The 26,096-nt window shown below is 25.4% G+C and overlaps 2 protein-coding genes across 3 annotated transcripts; one reads left to right on the forward strand and one right to left on the reverse strand.

Annotated features, from left to right (window-relative positions):
• The first annotated feature begins 1,148 nt into the window (after positions 1-1,148).
• Positions 1,149-8,152, forward strand: LOC128960885 (E3 ubiquitin-protein ligase SH3RF1-like). Its single transcript, XM_054307043.1, has 6 exons — positions 1,149-1,546; positions 3,768-4,281; positions 4,916-5,083; positions 5,187-5,645; positions 6,821-7,223; positions 7,422-8,152. Exons 1-6 carry the CDS (start codon positions 1,303-1,305, stop codon positions 7,680-7,682), a joined length of 2,049 nt encoding a protein of 682 aa, XP_054163018.1. The 5' UTR covers positions 1,149-1,302; the 3' UTR covers positions 7,683-8,152.
• Positions 8,153-9,804: 1,652 nt separating this feature from the next.
• LOC128960975 (uncharacterized) lies at positions 9,805-11,680 on the reverse strand. 2 transcript variants are annotated; one of them, XM_054307163.1, is made up of 2 exons: positions 10,169-11,680; positions 9,805-10,110 (listed from the first exon to the last, which is right to left on the reverse strand). In XM_054307163.1, the coding sequence occupies exons 1-2, from the start codon at positions 11,565-11,567 to the stop codon at positions 9,860-9,862; spliced, it is 1,650 nt and encodes a 549-aa protein (XP_054163138.1). In that variant the 5' UTR covers positions 11,568-11,680; the 3' UTR covers positions 9,805-9,859. The 2 variants fall into 2 exon arrangements, with proteins under 2 accessions (XP_054163138.1, XP_054163139.1); XM_054307164.1 differs by having other exon boundaries at positions 9,805-9,885; positions 10,001-11,680.
• Between the last annotated feature and the right edge of the window lie 14,416 nt (positions 11,681-26,096).

Below are 26,096 nucleotides of genomic sequence, written 5' to 3' on the forward strand. Positions count from 1 at the left end.
AAAACTATATAAGCGATGAATTCCTTTTTAGTTATGAGAAGCAAATCAAATGATAGCCTTAGGGCTAACTGTAGAGTAAAGGAAATAAATGCCACCAAATAATACTGATATTACTGCCTATGCTTTAAGCGTCATCACCGGTATTATCGCCATATACTGTACTATATGTAGTACAATGTGTACTGTAAATCAATGCTACGGTATGTATGAACACATTGCCAGTGCATATGTGAGCCGTGAGAGGGGGGACTGGCATTTGGGAATGTGCTGAGACTGCACTCACTCACTGACTGTGTCTGCCCTGTGCTGCCATTGAGAAGCACTGGTGTAGTCTATGTATGCCATACTGTATGGCCCATACATACTGTGTATTATTACTTTATACACAATGATTGTCTGCAAACACACACTCATTGATACCAATGCTTTGCACTTTTAGTTGACTCTAAGCTCTCAATGTTGTTGTGTTTGTTGTGAGAGAGAGACGACAACACAGTTGTGTTGGTGTTAGTGATTGTGGTATGTCTTGACTGGTCTTCACAATTGTCGACATATTGTCAATACTAGTGATGATAATTGTGTTTATTATGTTAATAGTGTTAACAATATATTAATTTCAATAATCAATGATATGATTGCTTATAAACCAATGAAATGACACCAAATGAGTGATCAATTGATGGCATTTACCAATTGAATGACATTTCTATCATTACATTCATTATAAGTGTTATTATAATTCAATTACTTTTTTCATGTTTTTATTATAATAAGGAAATCATTTTTTTCATTTACTTTTTTATATATATTTATTTTTATTAAAATTATATAATTGTGTGAACAATAATAACTTGTATTTTTTCATTTGTGATAAATATCGAGTCTAATAATAATATGAATACAATTTTCAAACACTTTAATTGAGTTTATTATTATTATTATTATTATTATTATTATTGTAATGATTTAGTAATAAAGACAAACAATAATAATATTTATATTAACTGAAAATTATAAACCATTTTCTTATGAAACAAAATATTTGCCAAAAACTTATTATAAACATAGCTATCAAATGAAAATGATTTTTCATTAATCTCTGTTTACTTTAATATTTAAATTGTATTTAAATATATATATATATATCATATCGTTTATGAAGAGAAATATAGATATAATGTCAATAATCAACGGTTTATTTATTCTCTGACCACTTGTTTGGTTAATCACATCCAAAGACTCGACCCGTAAACAAGTATTGGCAGTGAAGACACTCGGGAACTGAATTATTGGTCAAACAGTATGGATGTGTTGACAAGTAATTTGTTGACTGATCTGTTGGACAAAGCTCTTGAATGTCCGGTATGTTTGGATCAATTGGATGCGACGGCTCGGGTGCTGCCGTGTCAGCACACGTTTTGCCGCCGATGTCTGCTAGAGATCGTACATTCACGACGGGAACTGTTATGTCCCGAGTGTCGGGTTCAGTGCGTCACTCCTATCGATGAATTACCGCCCAATATATTACTTATCCGTCTTCTCGAAGGTATGCCTTATATAATGATATAAAACTATTCATTCATTTAAAATTGTTTGCCATATAAATGGCAAAACATTTACTTAACGCTCACGTTATTACATACATGAGGAAGGGGTGGGCGACAGTACTACGGGTGCGGTTTAGGGCTCACCTTATAGTTTAGCTACTAATCTCCCGACACTCACGTTATTATTATATTATTAATAACTCTTTTTTTTGTTAATTATATGTTAATGACGGACATATAATTTGTAAAGCAAAATGAAACTGTTTTTATTAGAGATATGCATAGATATTCATATAATTAGACTTAACTTGACTTATCATATGTTATCTAGGTTGTTTAATTATTAAATTACATTTTTGCACATTTACTTTATTTACATATTTTTATAATTTTATTCTATATAGTGATCATGTAATGAATGAAAAATTAATAAAAATGATTCAAACATGTAATTAATTAATTGTTATATTTTTCAATATATGAGTTGACTATTTATTTTTTTATAAAAAAACCTAAAAAGGCAAAGAAGGTCTGACCCCATCTACTCTCTGATCAATAATTATTAAAAAAAAATTAATAAGTTATGTTTCAATTGGTTGTCTTGAATTAATTAAAAATTTTATTTTTATAATTGAGACCCACTTTCTTCAATATCTTGAATTATTTGTCTCCAACTTTATATTTACTTTAACTTATGTATTATTATTATTATTATAATAGTTTTTATATTTATTTTTGTTATCGCATACATTATACTGTACTACTGGAATTATTATCATTATTTAATCTTCAATTATAATTTATGGTTGTATTATAAATTTTATTTTAAGTGCGATAATAAAAATAAAGTAAACAAAATGAGAAAATTTAATTAATTATTAAATGATTTTTAAACTTTGACTTTACTATTGTTTTTAGTTGTTTTACTACCGATTTTTTGTAAAAATTTTTATTCTCTTTTAAACGCAATTTTGAGTAAAATTTATAACAAACTCTTATCGATAAACTATTTATCACTTTTTATTACTATATTATTATATAATGCCTTTTGTGTTCATTTTTTGTATCTTTTATTTACTTTAATTACTATTTATTGTTTGCTTTTCCAAAACTTTGTGCTCTACAACATAATTATAAGAAAAAATGAAAGAGATATTGTTTTATTAGGTTTTTTAAGTTATATTACCAGTAATTTGTTTTTATATTTCAATATATTAATACAATAGATTATAGTTATTAAATAGAAATATATAATTTATTACTACTGTAACTACTTTACACTAAAATGTCAAAACAAATAGTAGTTATGCATCTTATAAATGCAAGTGTCATCCGTAATAAAATAGTAACAATGTTAGAGTATATTATAATAATGATGTTTATTATTTAGTTAGGATTTTCAAAATGATTTTTAATATATCAAATTTAAACATTTAACCCGTAATAATAATAATTGACATTTTTCTCGCATTTTCTTAACATTTTTAATGGCTTTTCCTTTTGAGTATTGATTTTGTAATCAAAACCACAAAATTTTTCTCATTTAAGTATCGATTTTTATTTGCTAGCAAAAGAAATGCCATACAAAATACATAAACCGTATCTAAAATGCTATTTATATGACCTTCCGTTTCATTGATAGACCATTATATTCAGCGACTCTTTCATTTAAATCAATCACTGAATCACTTTCATACATATATTGTGTAAATTATAGCGTATTTTTAGTCAAAATATTTTCATATTTTTTTGTTAATGATATTATAACCAAGCGGTTAATGTACTATAAGTTAAACAATAAGGTGTATTGTATTGTTGATTAAGTCATACATTTATGGGAGTATACCGTGACATGACTTTGACCGGACGAGACGTGTGTTGGGATAAAATAGTTTTGTCAATAGTATTGGGCTGACTGTGCTCTATACACAACAAATTGTATTATATAATGACAGCACATATATATACACATAATTAATGACATAGTATTGCAAATTCATTAATAATTAAATGCATTGTAAGAGAAATAGGAGAGACAATGGATTACTAGCTTTAATGACATTTTTGTGTCCATCAGATAAATCAGTTGTCAGTTTTGGACAAAGATATGGTTGTACTAAATGAATGCTAACACAAAGTTTTAAAATATTTAATCATTTATTGCTTAATGACTTAAAAATTATTATTAATTTGTTATATGATTATAATTAATAACTATAGGCATCAAAAGCAATAGGAAGCCATCGGGCGATCGCAATGATGGCCAACAACAGGGTATCAATGAATTGCTTCCGTTGAGTTCACAAACGAGTACATCGATGGCTGGCCTTTCCATAAATCAATTGTTTAATAAATCTCAACAACAAGTCATTACAAGTCAGTCAACGACAAAACAGTCTCAACCAAACCAAAGTCAAACAATACAACAACAACATCAACAACATGTCAGTCAAGAGCGAAATGTCGTCAAACAAAGCCAATCGTCATTAAGACACTCTATGGAGATGTTGAGTACATCTATTGAAGAAGACGAAGAGAGCCAGTGGTCCACTGAGTTCGCCCGTACGGCAGTCATACGCAAGAGTTTAAGAGAAAATAATCACAATTACAACAATAATAATAATACTAATAATAATAACAATAATAATCATAACAACAATATAAACTTAAAAGAAGTGCAAAATACATGTCCACCCAATGAAACACAACAACAACAACAGTCAACAAATATACTGTACGTGCCGTTTGTCTTAACTAAATAGATGTTTAATTTATAGTAAAAGCCATACCAAACAAAAATAGAAAAAACATCTTTTATTAGATTAGGTTTCAATCATGTTTGCTATGTATTTGTGCTTTAACTGCTATAATATGTATTTAACTGCATTTTTATGTTTGAATCCATAGCTATAGTTTACACCAAATCCTATCTGCTCATGACTTTTGGCTTATAAATAACTAACTGATGACTTTATTAATATAATTTTGTATTAAATTAGTTTATATAATAGTAACTGTTTAATAATAAATTAATTAATTCCGAGTCTAGCATTAAGGGAGTAATGAAATTTTATTTGTAATGAAGTAATAATAAGTTCTTTAATTTATTTATATTTATTAAACACTAGACTATTAGCTATAAAAATGAATCAAATGGTGGGAATTGTTATTAGTATTTGAGACTTTAGGAACACATTTGAAACAAATTTTGTTTTATTTAATTTTACTAATTATGTTATGTTATAAATGACTACAATTTAATAATATATATTAATTTTATTTGACTGGACATCTCTTGTCGTGTCTGTCGATGCCATGGTTTTGTTTGTTTTGTATTGTATGGCGCTATCAATTGGTCGTATCAATAGCTATGTTGCACTGTATAACTATAGGCCGCAAAAGAAAGATGAGTTAGAATTACGAAAAGGAGAGCTCTATTCGGTCGGTCAGAAATGTCACGACGGATGGTATAAAGGGGTGTCACTAAAGAGCGGCACATTTGGTGTATTTCCCGGAAATTATGTCCAATTAGCCAAGTATTGCATTGCTTTATATGTCACTATTAGTACTGTTATATTGTTTACTATATAACTAATATATATATTTATTTATATATTATCTATTTATTTGTTAACATAGGATGACGGTTCCTGTGTCTCAATATCACTGTGCAGTTAATGTCAGTAATGTAGTGACACCGCAATCCATAATAAATGTAAAGCCAATGTCTCAGAATAACCAATTGTCTAAAGAGCCACCGGTTTTAAAGCCAAAGCCTGTACTACAGTCCAAGCCATCAATAAATCCAGTATTAGGTGATACTGGTGTTCAGTCAAACACTGCCACAGACAATGCAACAGTCTATGCACGACCGCGACCTACTGGTCAACCCATTTACGACATGTCTCGAAATTTAACATCATTAGTACCCCCACCACCACCCACTCAACGACCCTCTCGTCCATTAAGTAGTATTATAGTGCCTAATAAACCATCGGTTGATCCAAACTCACCACAAAGTCAATTGGCTCAAGCAATCAATCAGTCACTTCTAATCTCGAAACAGCAGTCAACATCCCAGTCCTCACTTACTCAAAGGTCAGCATAACTTATAAATATGTCTTAATTTAATTATATTAATTAATAACTTGTTTTTGTCATTAAATTATTATTAATAATTTATTGATTATCAATGAATAATCATATAAAAACAAATTCATTATTTTATATGATTTAAAGGACAAAAAGTTTTGGAATTATTTCGATATTATTGTTCTTAAATTACAATTAAATCATTAATCACTTTAAGTAATTGATTTTGAAATTAAAAATAGTTTGCAAACTATGTCTTTAATAATACAAATGATTTTTATATTGATTAATGAGTTGTATAAGACATTTCTGTTATTTTCAACGATTACTTATCCTAACAAATGTTGTGTTAATGATCTCTATTTTCAACTAAAAACATTGATATTAATTGAAATAATTTTTATATTAACAATTTTAACTATGATGTTTTATAGAAACCAAATATATAGAGAAATAATGTATTATTAACTCAATATTTCAGTTTTTATATTAGATGTGTCCCTAAAGGGAAAGAGAGAGAGAGAGAGAGTAATCTTGAGTTCCGGTAATATTCTCACCGATTATATAATAATTTTGTACATAATTATAAATATTAGTATAATATGATATAAAAAGCTAAATTCATATGCTTTTACTAAATGTTTAATGAAATACTATACTTACTATACTTTATTTAAATGAGAAAACCATTAGAGTTTGAATAGGCTTTAGAGGAGTAGACATGCATTTGATGCCAACATTTAATTCACTTTAATGTTTTCCGAGAAACAACTTTTTTAAATATAATTTTTTATTGTAAGTTATTTTAATGGGAATTACTGACAAAAGTATTATAATTTTATTAGAATTATTATTTATACAAAGTATATAATGTATAAATATTTTGCTCATAAAGATTACAACTATTAGTATTTTTTAAAGTCAAAAATTTATTTCTCATATGAAAAGTGTTATTAAAATGACATTAAAGTCTTGAATATCATTATAAGTTCTCAAATGTTTTTCATAATATTAACAATGAATTTTTATATCTACTATCAAATCGCAAAATATGTTTTTTTGTAGTGATGTATAATATATGATATATCATAATTATATATTTATGATGATTTAATAGCATTTAAATAAGATATTAAAATATAAATTTTATTTTATTTATATACATGATTACATATATAAAGTACTCAATGGCATCAGCCGAAAGTGGCCGCAACCCGAAACACGCTATCTATGATATCAAACACATCAATAACACCACCGCCTAACGTGTCGGTCGTGTCGTCGTCTTCATCATCATCGATGTCGACACAGAGCAGTCATAAGCCACCAATTGATAAAAAGGAGGCTAAAACTAAAGACAAATCAAATTTTATCAAACGTTTCACTTCAGGAATACCTAAACGCAAAAATCAATTGAACACTAATAATAGTTTTTCATGTGATAATCCATCGTTTGTGGACACATCTCCCAATAGTACCAATAGTACGGCTCCATTACATGTTAGGTCGGGTTCGTGTCCTAACGAGTCTTTTACTGAATCGGCCGCACATAAAAAGCAATCGTCTTTTGATGACTCAAATACTGTAAGTTTTATTTGTTTATAAAATTTGTGAAAACAAATAGCTTGTCTCATACTTTACTAATCATCACTTCCGATGACATACACTAATCATACACTTATAAGTACTATTGAGTTAATCTATTTTTCACATTCACTCAGTTATATAAAAATAATAGATAAATATTTTGATAATTAATTATATGATATGATGTGAAAACAGGTCATTAAGAATCGAATGACTTCCAAAACATTGATGAAAGAGGTTTCACCACAAGTGTCGCAACCGATAGGACCTCCAGTGGTTAAGGAAAGGTTTCGTTGTGTTGTGCCTTATCCACCAAATAGTGACTATGAATTGCAGTTACAAATAGGTGATGTAGTTTATGTCCATAAGAAACGAGAGGACGGTTGGTATAAGGGAACACTACAGCGTACCGGAAAAACTGGCCTTTTTCCCGGTCCTTTTGTTGAGAGCTTTTAATGGCCACTTAACCCACAATTGACTATCCAATCATTGCAATTATTCATGAGTCCCGACCTCTCAATCCATACCATAAGTCAAATATCTGACTTTCCATTTGAAAATTTACTCTTTTACTCAAATCTTTTATTAAGTTATTATTGTTTGTTATTACAGTATATAATATATTGTTATTATTTGTTGTATTACACTCTTGACAACCACTGACATCAAAATTACTATTATATCTGTTATATATTTTTCAGTGTTTTGTTGTGTTGTTTAAAGTGTTTTTCGCAAAACTTTTTATTGATCTTTGTTTAAAAATAATAATTTGAAAGATTTAACCAAATATAGCGAACAAATTGTTAGATAAAAGTAATTTAAGTCTTAAAAACTCATTTTTGAATTTATTATTAATTAATGCTTTTAATGATTGTTTATGGATTATATTTAAAGATGTGTGAAAAACGATTTAAGCAATTTTAAGACAATTTATAATCAAATTTATGCAAAAAACTTATGCTTTTATTTTAGGTTTACTTTTTTAATATAATTATAATTCATTTTAGTTAACAAATAAGTTGTTTTAACTTTTAAATTTAAGTTGTTTTATACGAAAACAATTTTGTAATTCAATTATGAATTGGTTTTTTGTTTGAAATTTAATGTTTGAATTTATTCAATTAATTAACATTGATTTTTAATTTTGTAAAAAGTGTTGCGACTCTATTGAGGCCAACATTTCTATCGTTGATTATACTTTATATATATATGTTATATATAATATATTATATAATGATAAAACAAATATACTTGTATTTAAATAATGCCAACAATTTTTATATGTATTATACAATTATTAAATGATTAATAATTACACATTTGCGATATAATACTTATATAGGAAAAATTAGTAAATAAGTGATAATAAATTGATAGAAAGTTGTGAAATCATTGTTTTAAAATAACTAATCATTAATTATTTATTTTAACAAAATAATAAGCCAATATAAAAATGATCAATTTTTGAATATAATTTATTGATAAATATTTTGAGTCATTGTAATTACCGTAATAACAAAAAAAAACATTGACATTTACCGTAATAAATAATACAAATTTGAATTATTTTTTTAATAGATATTATAATAAATATAATTTAAAGTTATGTGTTTTATAATGCGTTATTAGTAAGTATAAAATGGCAGTCAATAAAACTGGTCCGATAAGGATGTCGTTTGTTGTCCATTGCTATCAATACTACATCCAATTTACAGGATATTTATCATTGAAAAGAAATCATAATTTAAATTAATTTTATATACTCTCTAGTGTTGCAAAATTTTGAAACATTTTGGGAACAGTGACGGTAAGAATTATATTAACATATTCTGTAAAACACTTGCACTTAATAATAGCGATTTAACACATCATTAAATTTTAAAACTACCGGTATTTTATTTTTACAATTATGGCCACAATTTACAAAATAAATTGTTATAAATTTAATGATGTGTTAAATATCTATTAACTCAATTTTTTAATGTACAACTTTTGCAATTTTCAAAAATAATTGATTTTACTCTGAAAAAAATTAAATTTTTGTGGACAACTTTGTCTATTAAACAAATAATTTTAAATTATTTATAAATTTGAATAAATCATCTAATGTGGAGAACATGTTAAATTATGAATCAAAAATAATACATAACAAAAATTAAATATAAATGAAAATTATTTGTTCAAAAATACAGAATATTTACAAATTGTTTGATTCTTTGATGACCACAAAGTATTATATTTTAGGTAATAGTTATAACAATTTAAAGCAATTATTTTACATTTAATGAGATTTCATATTCATTAGAAAATTTATATCAATTAATGTGAGACAAACTTCAAGTGATCGCGACTCGTGTTGTGCCGAATAATAGCAAAAAGAGCCGAATCAATGGTCTCACAAGCTATCGATTTGTTACATTTAAGACATACATAAGCGTCAGCACCGATACCATCCTTAAGTCGGATGCCTTTATCTCTTAAGTCAATCTTCGTCTTATTGTCTAATCGTTGTAATGCTTCCATACGAGCGAATCCAATGTCCAATTCGTCAATGCGATCACTCTTTACAGTAAACATGGCCTCAATGGGAGTCATATACTCTCCCCTTCGGATCTTTTTATGAAATGAACGGTTCACGTGATATAATGCCGTCTCTTTACTATAGAAATTGGTGTTACAGAACAAACAGTGATAATAAATGTCAGGAATCTCTTCATCACAATCGACAGACAAGTGTTTGTGAACAGATTTATCACATTTCTTGTATTTGATACCTTCATTGCGAAGAATTGAATCGATTGACTCACAATTACTTTCCAATTGTTTGATAAATAGCTCAAAATCGGCACTCTTTTCAATGTCCAACTCATCGGCGATCGAATCGCTGTTTTTGTTAAGCAATGAGTTCTTAATTTTCTTAAAATCTTTCAAATGATTCTTACAGTCACTTAATCTTTCAAACAAGACGTTGCATTTGGTACAGACATAAGCATTGGCACCCAAACCATCCTTCACTTTCATGCCGTGACTCAAGAACTCTTCCTTCACTGTATAGGGAATCTCACGAATGGCTTCAATTCGGGCCAAAAGACAATCGATTTCGGAACTGTTTGACGATTCTGTAACAATCAATCGATCGATTCCTTTGAATGGCATTTCAGTCTTCCATTTGATGTGTTCTTCACTCTCGATGTGTTTGAATGACTTCGATATGCTTTTGGTATAGAAATCACAGAAACGACACTTCATTACAAACTTATGCTTACTTTTAGGTATCACTTGAAAGCCCTGTCTTTCTAATTGTTTAACTTTGTCGGCCACGTCTTCGGGTACTTTAAAATCAACAATTTTAGTGTCACTAATATCGTCACTATTTGTAACATTCTTTGCTGTCCTTTTATCACTAGTCGGACACTCATTAATAGACTCATTGGTTGGCATTGGTTTCTGATTGATGTAATGATTGAAATGTTGAACCATTTGGAGTGAGTCATGAAATGATTGGTCGCATCGGATGCATACATAAGACTGGGAACCGATGCCATCCTTCAGACGAATGCCGTGTTTTATAAAAATTCGTTTCTCTTTTTCCCCAAATTTACTCAACTCTTGCTTTCGACTCAGTAAACAACGAATATCCTTCTTGTCTCTGATTTCAGCCAAAAACTGTTTATCGATTTCATCAAAACTGTCTTCACGTTTGTTCTTCATATGTTCAAAGCTCTGGATATGTTTGACGGCGTCAGTCATTGTGGTAAACGTTTTGCCACACAATTCACAACAAGTTTTCTCTTCTTTAACAACAATTCCTTCGTTTTTAAAAGCATTGTGTGATTCCTTACGTCTGGACTCGCGATCCGACTCTTTCTTATAACTGCTGCTGTGTTTAGACTTCTTGTACTCATTGTTTGAATGATGTGTTGTCTGTACAGACGATCCACTGGTCGTCGCATCGTTTGATGGTTTAAATGATGAGACAAATTGTTGACCACTTTTATCCCTATTATCATCTGATTTGTGTCGTTTCGCACGTGAATTGTTGTCTATATTATCGATTCTTTCAGTTGACTGGTCTTTGTCTTTATCGACATCTGGCGGTAAATTTACTCGAATTCTGGCCAAACATTTGATTGGTGCCCCGAAACTGGTCAACGGCTTGAAGTGGTCGCCGTCAAACATCTCGAAGACGTGTGTCTCGTGAGAAATGTTGAGTTTGGGATCACATGTCTTACATATTTGTCGATAGACATCACCAAAGTTGACACAATTGATCTTCTTGTTGATGACAATCGTCCACTTCTTCTTATTGATGGTCACATAGCACTCAAACTTAGAGGACATCGTCGGACACAACACTAGTTATGACCAAAACTGCAACAAAACGTTGGATTTGTTTTCAAACCAACGATCAACTCATGCCTTACAACACGTGTTACGCCCTCTTGTGTTACGAGTGACACGTGTTTCTGTTGTCAAAACTTTTCGCAAACTTTTGAAAAAAGTGAATATTTTATAGTTTTCTTATATTATTATATTATTCAATGTTTTTAATAATTAATAATATATTAAATTCAAAATTAATAAAAATAATTATTTTATAAATTTGATTAAAAATACTTTATATTAAATTATTAATAGTTTTATTTGTGTTATTAATAAATCAAATATTTATATTAATAGGTAAACTATTTTTTTAAGTAAACATAATTAGTTATCGCCTAATATATAAATTATATGTGTATTTTAAATATAACATGAAATATATTTATATTATTTAAAATCTAAATTTATAAATATATTAAATAATTATGTCGACAATAATAAAATTATGAAAATTAATAAAATTTATTGTATTTGTTATAAATTCATATCAAAATTGAGATTTTTTTCGAGAAAATCTTAAACAACGGCTATGCTATTAATTACAATTATCTGGTCAACAATACGTTGAATTAAAAAGTGACCAAGGGCAATGTTGTAGATAATTTTAAACTAAATAAAATTGTAATTGGTCATTTTTTAATTAATTGTATGATTTGCCAGATAATTGCAGTCGACTATCATTTATAAATTTTTTAAACAGTCGACTGTAAATTATCTGGCATATAATACAATTAATTAAAAAATGACCAATTACAATTTTATTTAGTTTAAATTTATCTACAACATTGCCCTTGGTCACTTTTAAATTCAACGTATTGTTGACCAAATAATTGTAATTAATAGCATCGCCGCTATCATCGCCGTCGCCGATGTTTAAGAGTCTCTGAGTTTTTTCTATTACATAACGTTTGAAATAAAAATTATTATTAGAATCGTCTAATAGATGTCAGTATATATATCGTATGGATTAATAAATATACATATATTTAATACAATACTTTTCTATTGTATGATTCATACAGTATTAACACTGATTTCATTTGATATAATAACTACAATATTAGTCAACTATTGTAATAATAAATTAGTTTTTATATTTATTTCTAATTAATTAATTTTCATTAATATTATGATAATATATTTTTTAAAAACTTCTGTTATTTTAAAAACATTTCTGATATTATTATAATTTTATTATACTTAATAAGTATAACTTATTATAATATAATATATTATAAATCAAATAATTAGCTTTTATATAATTGGATAATTTTTAATTTAAATGTGGGATAAGTATTATACAATAATAATGATAGTTTTTCGTAAGATTTTAGTTTAAAATTGTAATCCATTATTAATAGACATAATATATTTGAAGATTTAAATAATATTAAAATACTACAAATGAAAATTTTAGAAAAACAATAAAAACACATTAAATATGATTAGAGAGAAACTGTTAAATACATTAAAATGCGATTATTAAACGATATTTGATATTTTAATAATCTTCAAAAGATATTTTTGTAACTAAAATATCAAATTACTATTTATTTATTTAAGTGTAAAATTCATTATCATATTAAAAAAGTCAAGATTTAAAACAATTTTTTTATATTTGTGCCCCACTTCTAAGCTATCAAATAAAATAAACCAAAAAACAGATAATTGTATTGAATTTTATTATAACTATCAATATTATAAATTATATAAAGTACTGAATATAACTAAATATAGATATTTGTGAGAAGTTTTTTAATTCTGGGAATTGAGTTAATGATACAATCGATATCAATACATTCAATATAAAGTTTATATATATATATATAAAGTCAAATATATCAACAAAAATATTTTTAAGTTTTGTAATAAAAATTTATGATATGCTTTAAAACTCCACTTTCTTTATATACACAATATATGCTTATATTAAGCAAATTGTAAAATCCATTTAAAACTTGTTGACGTGAATAGTCTAAAAACATTAATATGATTATAACATATAATACATAACTTAAAAAAATTAAACAACATATATATAATATATTGTGAAACATAAATATAAATCAAATCGTTATATTAATTCCGATATTTGAACCCATAATTTCAAATCAGTTAATTTTGTGTCAAATATTTTCAATAATATCAAGAAATTTTTATAACAGATATGATTTCCGAAGATTTAATTATATTTTCCAGAAAAACATCAATATTTATAGATTTTTATATTGTATATAAAAAGTTTTGACATAAAAAACAATCAATAAAAATAATAAACTTTTATTATTACATATTACATATTGATAACTTTTGTATTAATTTAACTGAACTATATTTATGTACTAAATTTAATAGTATATCTAATGTACAGTATTTAGAGTTAGAATAACACTGTTTTTAATACATAAAAATTATAAATATATAATATATATTATATATAATTCTCGAGTTTTTATATACATGTATAATATTTTAAATTTATTTTTTTAGTATTTTACTTTTCAATTGTTATTGTTATGCTTAGAAAAATATCAGTAAACAAAATAATAATGTGAAAATGATAATAATAATAATAGAATACATTTATTACAGTATAAAAATAAAAAACTATTTCTATATTTAACTGACATTATTATTATATAGTATTTTGTTTATGTTTTCAATTTATAATTATATATTTCTGATAAAATATATAAATGATTTTTTTTGTATAATTATTAAATATATAACTATTTGGTTATTTTGGAAATATGTGTGTCTTCGCAATTGAAATGTTGTTTAACTGGAAAACAACTGTCCTTTTAGTACATGAAAACATTTGTTGTGAAAAAATAATTATTTGAATCAAAATTGAAAGGAAGGGAAGTCAATATTTACTAACAATAATAATGTAGTCACCAATGGTATTACAACTCTGATGATAATCATGGAAATGGAGGTAATGGTGGAAATGGTGTTAACCTTGAAATAGATTTTTTTCTTCTTTTATTATACTCAAAGTCTTCAGAGACATAAAAATTATTTTTACTGATTATCTTAGTTTTCTACTCTCCCTTTCTATAAACTACTTTTCCTTACTTTCCTATCTCTGTGCTCTCTCTCTCTCTCTCTCTTTCTTTCTTTCTTTCTGTCTGTCTGTCTATCTATCTATCTATCTATCTATCTATCTATCTTTCAGTTTGTAATCTGCCATCAAATTGTTAACATTTGAAAAAGTAATCATAAATGTTATAAATATTTTTGTTTCAGCAAATGAATGGTCGATGTTTTCTGGCATATAATTCATGGCTTTTCACCAAAAATGATGATCTTTTTTCATTGAATGTTAGTTACAATATATTTTATAGAGTGAGTCATTAAAAATATAGTATAAAACAACACTTTTAATAAGTGTCTCATAAATTGTCAAATAAAAAATGTTTTCCACTATTTTGTTGAATACACACATACTGTATATTATAATAATATATAACACACGGCACGGGTATCTAAAACAGTTAGCTTCCATAATGAAAGACTGTATTCTCTCTAACAAAACAACCGTATTATTGGTCCCCAAAAAATATGTTCCAAAATGTGTGCTTCCTTTCTGTGCCAGTAATCACATGTTTGACCCAATTTTGAGGATATTATAAATGTGTTGGGGGTATGAAAGGGGTGTCAGCTGTGGGCAAAAGGATAGGGGAAACATATGAAAAGATACGGGAAGGGAATCACGTATTCAATTGAATACTATTGAAGGAAAGTAAGCCCAACCGTATAGTATGGTTGTGTTCAAGGACATAGGGGTTGGGGTCCACTTTACTTTATATAGAAAGGGCATATGTTATAGTATCAAACAGTTGCTACTTAGGTCCTAAAGACGCCCAAAATTTATCGATTATTATATAAATAAAATATCCGAGAGATGGGAACTAATGTTTTGGAGAGTCATGTGAGTGGAAAGGGAGAGCAAATGGAAAATAGATACAAACCTTTCCGGTATAGGAAATACTGTATACACTGATATTATACTTCCGCAATGAAATACATATACTGTAGTATTTTAACAACAACTTTACCCTCAATACAAACACACACACACACACACACACACACACACACACACACACACACACACACAGCAACTTTTAAGTCCCTAATAAGGCCTCTCGTGTGCCCTACCAGTTCATCATAGGCTTCAATTAGGTACCAGTGAACACATACGGTAGTTGACAATCATGAGAGAGAGAGAGAGAGAAAGAGAGAAAGAAAGAGAGAGAGAGAGAGAGAGAGAGAGAGAGAAAGAAAGAAAGAGAGAGAGAGTTCTTTATGATGTTTTAAAAAATGACTGTAAGCTTACAGTTATTACCAAAGCTATAATTTTTTTACAAAAGTGACAAAAATAGTAGTCATATAATATAAAAATTTATATTTGGTATTCCCGTCCCTCAAATAATATCCACTATTTTGTGGTAACCTTTGCACTATTATCAGAAGGAAAGTCAATGATTTATTGAAGATATATGTAATTTTTGTGGGGAAAGTTACCGTTAATTTTGTGATTAATACACAACAGTTTAAAAATGTCTTTTGTCCACAATTTTCTCAGATTTTATTAAGATTTTCACTAACAATGTGATTATGGTTTATATAAACGATATTTTAAGTATATTTTTTAACTATAATTTTGTGTAAATTTAAATGTAATAAATTATTGTATTACTCAAAATATTAGTAGTATTACTTAAAATGTTCTATACTGTACATATTATTTAGCTTTAATTATTAAATTTAAGTAATAATTAATAAGGTTATAAATAAAATTAATCATTTTAACTGTAATAAGTGTATATTTGACTATTATGATAAATATAATAAAAATGTGGGACATATCATAAAAAGAGATGAGAGGCACTTGAAATCATGAGTTATAGTACAATATATGCTTTAAACATATTTTTGGTGTAAATTTTATATTTATATCCGATATAATAACAATCATATCGAGATATACAATGAGGAAATAGAAAGATATGTGAAAATGTTTAATAAATAGGATATAAATTACAACATAAGGTATTGACTATTATATGCACAAACCAGTGATAGTTATACATAGTTTGAGTACTTATACAATGCCGTAGTTGTCCACAAAATTTTATATTCTCGGAGAGAGTAAAGTGAGGACAGTTGTATTCTTGCAAATGTATGGTTTAGGGTGGGTATCACAGTCTTTATATAAATACAGTTAAGTTCAAGTATATGGTGATCATAAAAGTCATCGCAATTTGCAAATATATTATCTCTTTTTCGGTTAAATATCATAAAATATTTAATGAGATTTATATCAAAAGGAAGGGCATATTAAAATCGGTGGCCGTATACATACTGTATTGTATAGTGTATACACCATACAGTATAAACCATAAGATCACAGTATATCTGAAACATTTGTACAATATATGCCTATGGGTTTAGGACAGTTGTGTGACAGTTGTATATCACTTTGTGAATGGCTTTAAGAAAAGTTGGTTTAAATGGATAGAAATTGTGTGGAAAAAGCATTGATTTGTTTGAAAGGACAGGCAATAGGAGACAGAATGCAAGCGTTGAGTTAAAAATTGCAAAACACTTATAACTACTGCCATTGCTTTGTTATTATTATGATATATCAAAAGTTTGCCATTTTATTTATGACCACCAGTTCCTGTTTCTTACATATCTTACTGACACATCTCTTATATACTTGCAGTCAATGAGAGAGAAAGTCCTCTCATCATAAATGCACCGAAAGGTTGCGGAAAGGTTTTATGTATTGCCAACAATGAGAGGCTCTCTCTCTCTCTCTCTCTCTCAAAACATATGCAGTTTATGTTATTTTAGTATTATTTTTTTTTTGTTAATCATTTGCCAGAAGTTTCTCAAATAAAATATCTATTGATATACATATGAGAGGCATATACTATATATACACACAAAGTGGGTGAGTGTGTGATGGGGACTGAGTGACCATGAATTATATACACAATAACACAGTGATCGACAAAATTTAAATGTTTGCTATAAATTTATATATTATATAAGGATACGATTTTTACACAAAATGTTTTAAATAGATGTGAACCAAAAGTGTATTTTAACTGAAAAAATGTTTGAAATACATAATGAAAATTGATATATCTTAGGGTAAAAATTATAATTTACTATTTTCTCATTGAATTCCCACCAAAACGGAAATATTTATCAATTTCTACTTTATATTTCACTTTATTATCTGTCTATTATAAGCTTTCTATAATATATAAAGTATGTATAATTCAAAATCTATTTTTATCTAATTTTTAAAGTTATATAATTACTTGTATTTATACAATTGATAAAAGTTATATTATAAAAGTAAACAATTTCTATTTATCATCATTGAATAATGACAACAAACTTAATAAAATTTATATATATCATTATTATCTAAAAAAACTTGTAAAACTAAATTTTATATTTTATGAATAAAACAATTTTGTCTAAAACTTCTTAATTAATTCATATGATATAAAGTTTAATATTGCAAAAATAAATTAAATTATAGTCTATATTTTGTAGTAAATAATGTATACTAATGTATGGCTCATAGGCATTGTGTACAACACTTGTAGAATAAATAAATTAAATGAATTTATGATTTGAAATATGATTTCTCTCTCTTTTTTCGTCTCATTAATCGTTTCCTTGAAAACACAAACAAAATAACATAAACTATAGTACTATAGTATACATACACAGTATATCATATATGAGACCATCATATTATATATAACAGTCATAAATATATAACAAATATGTATGTTCACTATGTGTTTGTGCAAAACATTAAATTTTATTTTTGTTAATTATATAAATTTAGTTCATTATCACAGCTGCCATTCATTTGCATGTTTTCTATGTTTATTCAAATGAATTTGACGGCTATTTTTCATTACTGTTTCACAACTATTCGTAGCATAACTTTAACAAACAAAATACTGATATAATATAACCTATTGATTCACTACACTATAGGCTGTGTTTCATACTTGCCATACAAATCATGTGATATGTGTTTTTTGTGCCTAAAAACACTGTTGTTTTGTTTTTTAAAACAACATATAAATAGATAGATAGATAGAAATAATTATATAACAAATAATAATAATAATAATGAAACTGAAGGTCAGATGCAATAGATTATAGCGCTGAAGCTTTTCATTTACAATACCCCTAAAAATAGCTATTTTAATAGCTATTTAGTAAATAGCTTTGGGGAAGCGTTTGTCTAAAATATAATATATTATTATTAAAAAACATAAAATATAATATATATAAGTGTTGCTAAATAATATTATATAATATGCTCTGAACATGATATCCTACTATACATACATATAATTGAGGCTTTTAATAGTCAAAAAGTGAGAGTATGTTTGTGTGTCACCCGAGTATGTATGCAATGATTTGCTGACAATTTGAAGGTCAGTGCTAACAAACAATTTATATCTTCCCTTCCCATTTGTAATAGTATTAGTTAAGTAATATTACTTTTTATATATTATATACATATAAACAGTATGTATACAGCAGTTGAATATACAGTATAAATATCACAAGAGGATTGAAAAGGATGTTTGAAATGCTATACCATTAATGCATTTATTTATATTGTATTAAAACTTTGTAAGACTCTATTGATATCTCCACGACAACTAAATAGTGCTAAATATTTTTTATACGAAAAACAAATAATAAATTGTTTGTTATTTATAAAATTATTACAAATTTACACGAAAAATGTTATTATTAGTAATAGTAATTTCTAATGAAATGTTGCTTTAATAATAATATTTTATATGTAAATAATACTTCACTGTAAGACATGTTGTACTTACATTGAAAACAACAAAGAGCTATGTTTTATGTAATAATAAATTTATTACATCAAAAATAATTTAATTATATCTATAAAAGTAATCAAATTTTCACAATAAAACATTAAATTTATAAAACACTTAACAAAAAAAATATTTGTATAAAAATTGCAAATTAATGTTATAATAAATAAATATTTTTGTAATAATTAATTTCATGTTATTTTGAAAATATTAAAATAATTTATAAAATTAAATGTTATTATGTTCATGAATTTATACACTATAATATAGTGACTATATAGTATTCTATTTTAATTATTTAATTAAATATTAAAATCATTTAAACTTATAGTTAAGATTTCAATATTAATAAATGTTGATAAATAAGTTTAGGGAATGTTTATGTAGTTTTTTAAAAAACCATTTATAGTATAAATTTAAAGCATTTACTATTTATATGTAATCACAATTAGTGACACATTTCATGTCACATACGCATAGTTTAAGCTAATCTATCATTCAAAGTGTCTTATTATAGGAAATAAACAATTTTGGTGTTTGTGTTCAACAAATACAGTATAATGCTATCAAAATAATAAAATACATATTTAATATTTAAAAAATTGTGTATAAAATTTTACAATTTAATTGATGTCATTTAAAAATATAATAAAAATATAAACTAATTTTAATGAAATAAAAAATAATATAAATAATTTATAACGAATATTGACTTTTAAGGAAAAATTGAGACAAATATACATTTATTAAGTAAACATTGAGTGAAAAATACTAAAACTAAAAATATAACACTTATTTAGTCTAAAGGATAGACATTATCAGTAAAAACATGAGTCGAGAATTACTCTTCAGACACAACAAACAAAAATATATTTAAAGTAATGACTTATTATTGCTAGACATTAGTACACAGTTATAGTGACATATAAATAGACAATTGTATGACAAGATATGCCATAATTAATAATTATTATTCAAATTTATTTTAAAAGCAAATTTCAATTAAATAGCAAAACTTATTATTTTGAAAAAATATTTATTTAAGTATATTTTAAATTGCTACATTTGTAAATTTATATTTAGTTATTACAAGTTTTAACTTTTTAAAATATTATTTGAAAAAATTATATACGTAATCTAAAATTTGATATATCTATTTACAGTACCTTATATAATATGATACATAATATTAATGTTAAAATCAATATACCGGTACTTAATTTGCAAATAAATAACAATATATTAAATAAAGTATTTAATTTTGAAAAACTGTATGAATACTACAGTAATAAAGCTTAAGTTATAACAAAAATGCTTTAGTTTCTCAAAAGAGTGCACTAAAAGTCCAATTTGTAATAAATAAGGAAAACCTTATAAAACAAAAAAAAAGTTATAATATATATACATATTAGAGGAGGGAACCGAAGAGTTTTTAGGAACCGCAACCGAACCGTATCTCAAAGACAAGAACCGTAACCGAACCGAAACCGAAAAATCTGAAAATCCAGAACCGTAACCGAACCGTAACTAAAAGTTAGGAACCGAATGAAACCGGAACCGAACCGTTATCTTACATAAATTACGTTAATAATATAAAGGGGATAAAAAGTGGGCTTAAAATTTAAAAAATTGATTTTCATATTTTTATTTATTGTTATAAAATACGGTTATAATTAGTATATTTATTATAACATATAAACTTATAAATATAATTTTATAACTAAATTAATAATTAATTAAAAACAGAAAAAATTAGTTAACAAATAATTAAAAGTAATAATAATTAAAAGTAATAATTAAAAGTTATAAATAATTATTTTTAAATGCTATTATTATATTATTATAAAGCAATAATAGTTAAATAAAAATATTTAATTATATTAACAAAAGTATTTCTAAAGATAATTTTATTTGTGCTATTAATTTAAACTCAAATCGGTTTTTAATTAAAACCGTTTTAAATATAAAACCGTTTTTAAAACCGAAACCGTTTCTAAAACCGGAACCGTCTCTAAAACCGAAACCGTGATAAAACCGTTTCGGTTCCTCCCTCTAATACATATCTGTAATATTGCTAATAACTATGTCGTCAATAAGTTATAGTCTATAACACAAAATTGTAATTTAGAAGAATTTTATAATTTTTTATTAAAGCATAAAATAATTAAAATTTTTATATGTTTTTTCAAATCAACTAACAAATCAAAATTATTTGACTAAGTATATATTTTTATTATTAAATTATAAATTATCATATATTATTATTTTAAAAACTATTACAGTATACCGCCAGTAAAGATAACACAAAAGATAACATTATTATTATTATTGGTAGTAAAATTTAATATTACTAAAAATTTTGACATAACCAATGATTAAATTAAAATGTTAAGTCAAATCATGTTATTTGTATCATATATTAATCATTATTTAATAATTTAATAAATAGAATATAATATTTACAAAACCATCTCAACTATTATTATAACTATTACTATTGCATATCATTACTAACAAATCAATAATTTTATATTACAATTATAATATTGTATTTTCCAGTATATTCAAGGACTGGTAATATTGTAATTAATAATATTATTTTTAAAGAATCCGTCGATAGATAATATGTTTTTCAGTGTACGCCTCAAACCATTTTCATTTTTATATAAGATATTAATAATGATAAGTGATTAATGATTTATAGATACTTTACAATTTAAAAGTGCTAACTTTTCTCTCTCTCTCTCTCTCTCTCTCTCTCTCTCTCTCTCTCTCTATTTTTTATGTTTTAATCATAATTGATGGCTATTGAATTTTTATAATATATATTAAAATTTATTATACAAAATGTTTATTTTTAGGTTTTGAAAATAACTAATTTTAATAAAACATTTTGTTTGTTCTATTTATTTCATAGTTAAATATTATATAACCCGATATATTCACTTTATTGTCTTTCATAAACTTATTTTATATTTTAAATACAGTTATAAATAATTACATTTTATTTAAATGTCTTTTTAAATTTATTGAACGATAATAAATTAAATTTTTATTAATAAGCTGTTTTTGAAAATTTAAATAATTGTTTTGTTTATCAATTGTTAAATCAATTAATTTTTTTGTGATCAATATATTAAAAAGTATTCTCAAACTGATTCCTAACAGCAGTTAAAATAAAAACAAAATTATTGCATAAAACAAGATTTTATGCTATTATGTAAATATTAACTTTATTTTAAATTTGTTAAATAAATAATAAATAATGTTGTTATTATTGTAAAAATTTACAAAATTTAAATTAAACGTATTATAACAAATGATATATCTATTAGATCGATGAATCATTTTATGTATTTAAAAATTTAGCAGTTTAATATAGTATATATATAGTACATATATAATATAAAACATCTATTATTATATAATTTTATTTTTCTAGAAATAGTAATTTAGATGCTAATTAAATATTTACAAAATCTTTTTAGAGTTAATTAATATATTTATATTTATAATTTTTTTAATATTAAATTTTTGACTAAAATAAGGATTAAATATGTGAGACAAAAATAACAATAAAATATATAATTGTAATACACATTATCTATAATATAATATATACTCTAATTATATGTCAGTTTTTTATCTAAGATTTTTATATTTGTCTCTGAAGTCAAACTTATAATTAAAATTTGTTCAATGATTAAACCGAAATGACATCCGACCCAACAATTGAAGCAAAAATGTTATAAATAATGTGAATTAAGTGTAATTTCATGTGACATGTGAATGAATGTATTTTATGATACAGTATATACAGTACACATACACACACTTAGATATTATAATAAGTTACAAGAAACTTAAGATATTATATAAATACAGTATGTATACTCGATTAGTAATTGTTTTATAATTATTAGCTCTCTCTCTCTCTCTCTCTCTCTCTCTCTCTCTCTCTCTCTCTCTCTCTTAGTAAACAACAAAATTTAATGTATGTTTAAAGAGAGAATAATAATAATAATGACTAATTGCAATATATTGTATGATGCAGTGTGTATAACATGACTATAATATACTGTACAATACTCTACATTAGGTATAAAATAAAATTGAAGTAACAAACTGTACTAATAATAAGTTAATTTAATTAATAAATAAGTTTGTAGTCATTTAGAAAATAAATTTAGTGATAGCTATTAACAATAAGCTATGACTTTGTAGAATAATTTGCAAATACTGTATAATAAAATGTTTTGCAACCAAATATGCATTGAGTGATAAATAAATTGAATAAATAAAATTAGTTATACTTTCATATGATTTGTCATTTCTCTGTGAAATAAAGTTCATTAGTGTTTGTTTTGTCACAATTTTCAATAGAAATTAGTAAATGCTTACAAATGTATTATATTATTAAAAGTTTCGTCTCTTATATTTGTTATATAATATTACAGTATATACTGTATAAAGTGAAACTTATTGCAATATCATAACTGACTTGAATTTTCTAATTAATAATTTAAATAACTGATATTATAAATGACACATATTAATTATCATTTAATATATACAGTACTAAACTTACTGTAAAGTTTGCATTAAAGTATATAAGTATAATAAAAATTCAAGCATAAAAATTTAGTAAAATTGTAAATATTGACATATTTTAATATAATTTTATCGATAAAATTTTGTAATTATAAAATTTATGACAACATATTTAATAATAAGTCTGTGTTTATGTGTATCAATGTTTCCGGACATCCGGAGAGTCGGACACTCAAAATATATAATTATTAATTTATAATTAAATATCAAAATGTTTTTACATATTTAAAACAAAAATGCTATATACGGTATTTGTAAATATAAATATAAAGGTTTATAAATTTATTTCAACAATTTATAATTTTGTAAACAAAGAAAACATACATAAATTAAAAACACCTTATGTTTTAGTGGTCTCTATAATCTATTAACTATCATCTCATGAATAATTCAATCACATAAATACATTATTATAATAAACTCAACAATATATTATAATATAATAGACATTTTCCTAACTAATAAAGTTAATAATTAAAATTTACCAAAAAATTTATGATATGGTTAGAGGGAAAAGTTATGTAAAGACAACACGGAAGCAGATTTTTGTTTGGCTCCACTCTATGAAAAAATGACAAATAATTTACATTTCAATATACTGTAAGTAAGTGTAAACGCAATATATTTATAACGGACGGACAGACAGTGACACAACACATATTACGGGTCGTTCCCGATGTTTGTGTGAATTAAACAAAATTACAGAACCGGCAGTCATATAACTATTGCATTATATAGTTTTATATAGTTTATAGGCATTTGAGTAAAAATTATATTTTTGCTCTTGTATTCTCTCTTTCTCTCTCTCTCTCTCTCTCTCTCTCCTCTGAAACCATCTGGTGTTTCATCACTATTAACCAAATGTTTGTCCTTTTGCTGTAAGAAAGGGCTCAAAGTGTGAGAAAATAAGGGGCAAAGTATAACTTATTTGCTATAATTATATTATTTGAGAAAATGACACACAAATTGTCCTAATCTTATAAATATATAGTACTGACTACCAAATCACTACTTTCTCCATTTAATTCACTCATTCACCCACTCTGTCAACTGTTCCATAGTTTTACCATAATTTCCGGCAAACATTTAAAAAGTTTGAAACACAAAAACAACTAAAATATAATTATCTATTTTGAGTGCTAAAAATAGTCAAATATTTTTTTTGCCAACTTTATGTTTATATTTGGAAATAATTTTAAAAGTAAGTAAAAATCATAGATTTAAAGAAAAACAACATAATTTATTTATAAATTTTTATATATTTATTCTTAGTGTATAAGCGTAAATGAAATTTTAAGATAAAATCTGGTTAAACTAAACAAAAAAAAAACAAAATAACAAAATAACCTAGTTCACTACACATATTATATTTTTCCTTTATTATGTGTTCCACTATCTCTAAGCCATATCACCAAAATTGAGAGCCAATCCCTACTATACCACCTGAGCTTTTGTATACTTTCTATTGTATATTTGCAGCGATAAGTGTTTTGTCTTTATTTGAATGTTTAACTTTAAAAATATTATTCAGTAAAATATATAAATAATCGTTTTTTCTTCACCAAACAATCTGTTCGTTTGAAAGGTGGTAAATGATAGGGACTTTTTAGGTTACAGTCAGTTCAAGACAAAAGGGTTGATCCATAGTTCAGGTGCTCACATATAACCGGAAAATAGAGAAATTTTTTCAAATGTTTAGGTTATGCCGTTATATCTATTGTTTAGAATAATACACAAAATGTGTGTTTAAAATATTGCCGACTATTTTAAAGCATATGTCTGTGCTATAAATCTTACCAACTCTTTACTCATAACAAATATATACAAAAAATTATTATATTATATAATAGATATTATATAAATATATATTTCAATATAAATAGACCTAAGTTTCTATGAAAGATATCTTGTCATCACAGCTTTCAATGGCAGTACCGGTCATACGAGAGCATGCAATGTGTATGTACCGTAT

The sequence above is a fragment of the Oppia nitens genome, unplaced genomic scaffold (genome assembly GCF_028296485.1).
Source record: "Oppia nitens isolate AA-2021 unplaced genomic scaffold, nextdenovo-longstitch-racon4-pilon3 scaffold5_pilon_pilon_pilon, whole genome shotgun sequence".
NCBI lineage: Eukaryota > Metazoa > Arthropoda > Arachnida > Sarcoptiformes > Oppiidae > Oppia > Oppia nitens.

Bases quoted from the DNA above. Each gene is read 5' to 3' on its own strand.
- LOC128960885 (XM_054307043.1), top strand. From the start codon at position 1,303: ATGGATGTGTTGACAAGTAATTTGTTGACTGATCTGTTGGACAAAGCT. The intron at 5,084-5,186 runs GTATTGCATTGC...TTGTTAACATAG, and splicing joins AATTATGTCCAATTAGCCAA to GATGACGGTTCCTGTGTCTC. The intron at 5,646-6,820 runs GTCAGCATAACT...ACATATATAAAG, and splicing joins CAGTCCTCACTTACTCAAAG to TACTCAATGGCATCAGCCGA.
- LOC128960975 (XM_054307163.1), bottom strand. From the start codon at position 11,567: ATGTCCTCTAAGTTTGAGTGCTATGTGACCATCAATAAGAAGAAGTGG. The intron at 10,111-10,168 runs GTAAGAATCATT...TAACAAAAACAG, and splicing joins GTTTGAAAGATTAAGTGACT to CGATTCGATCGCCGATGAGT.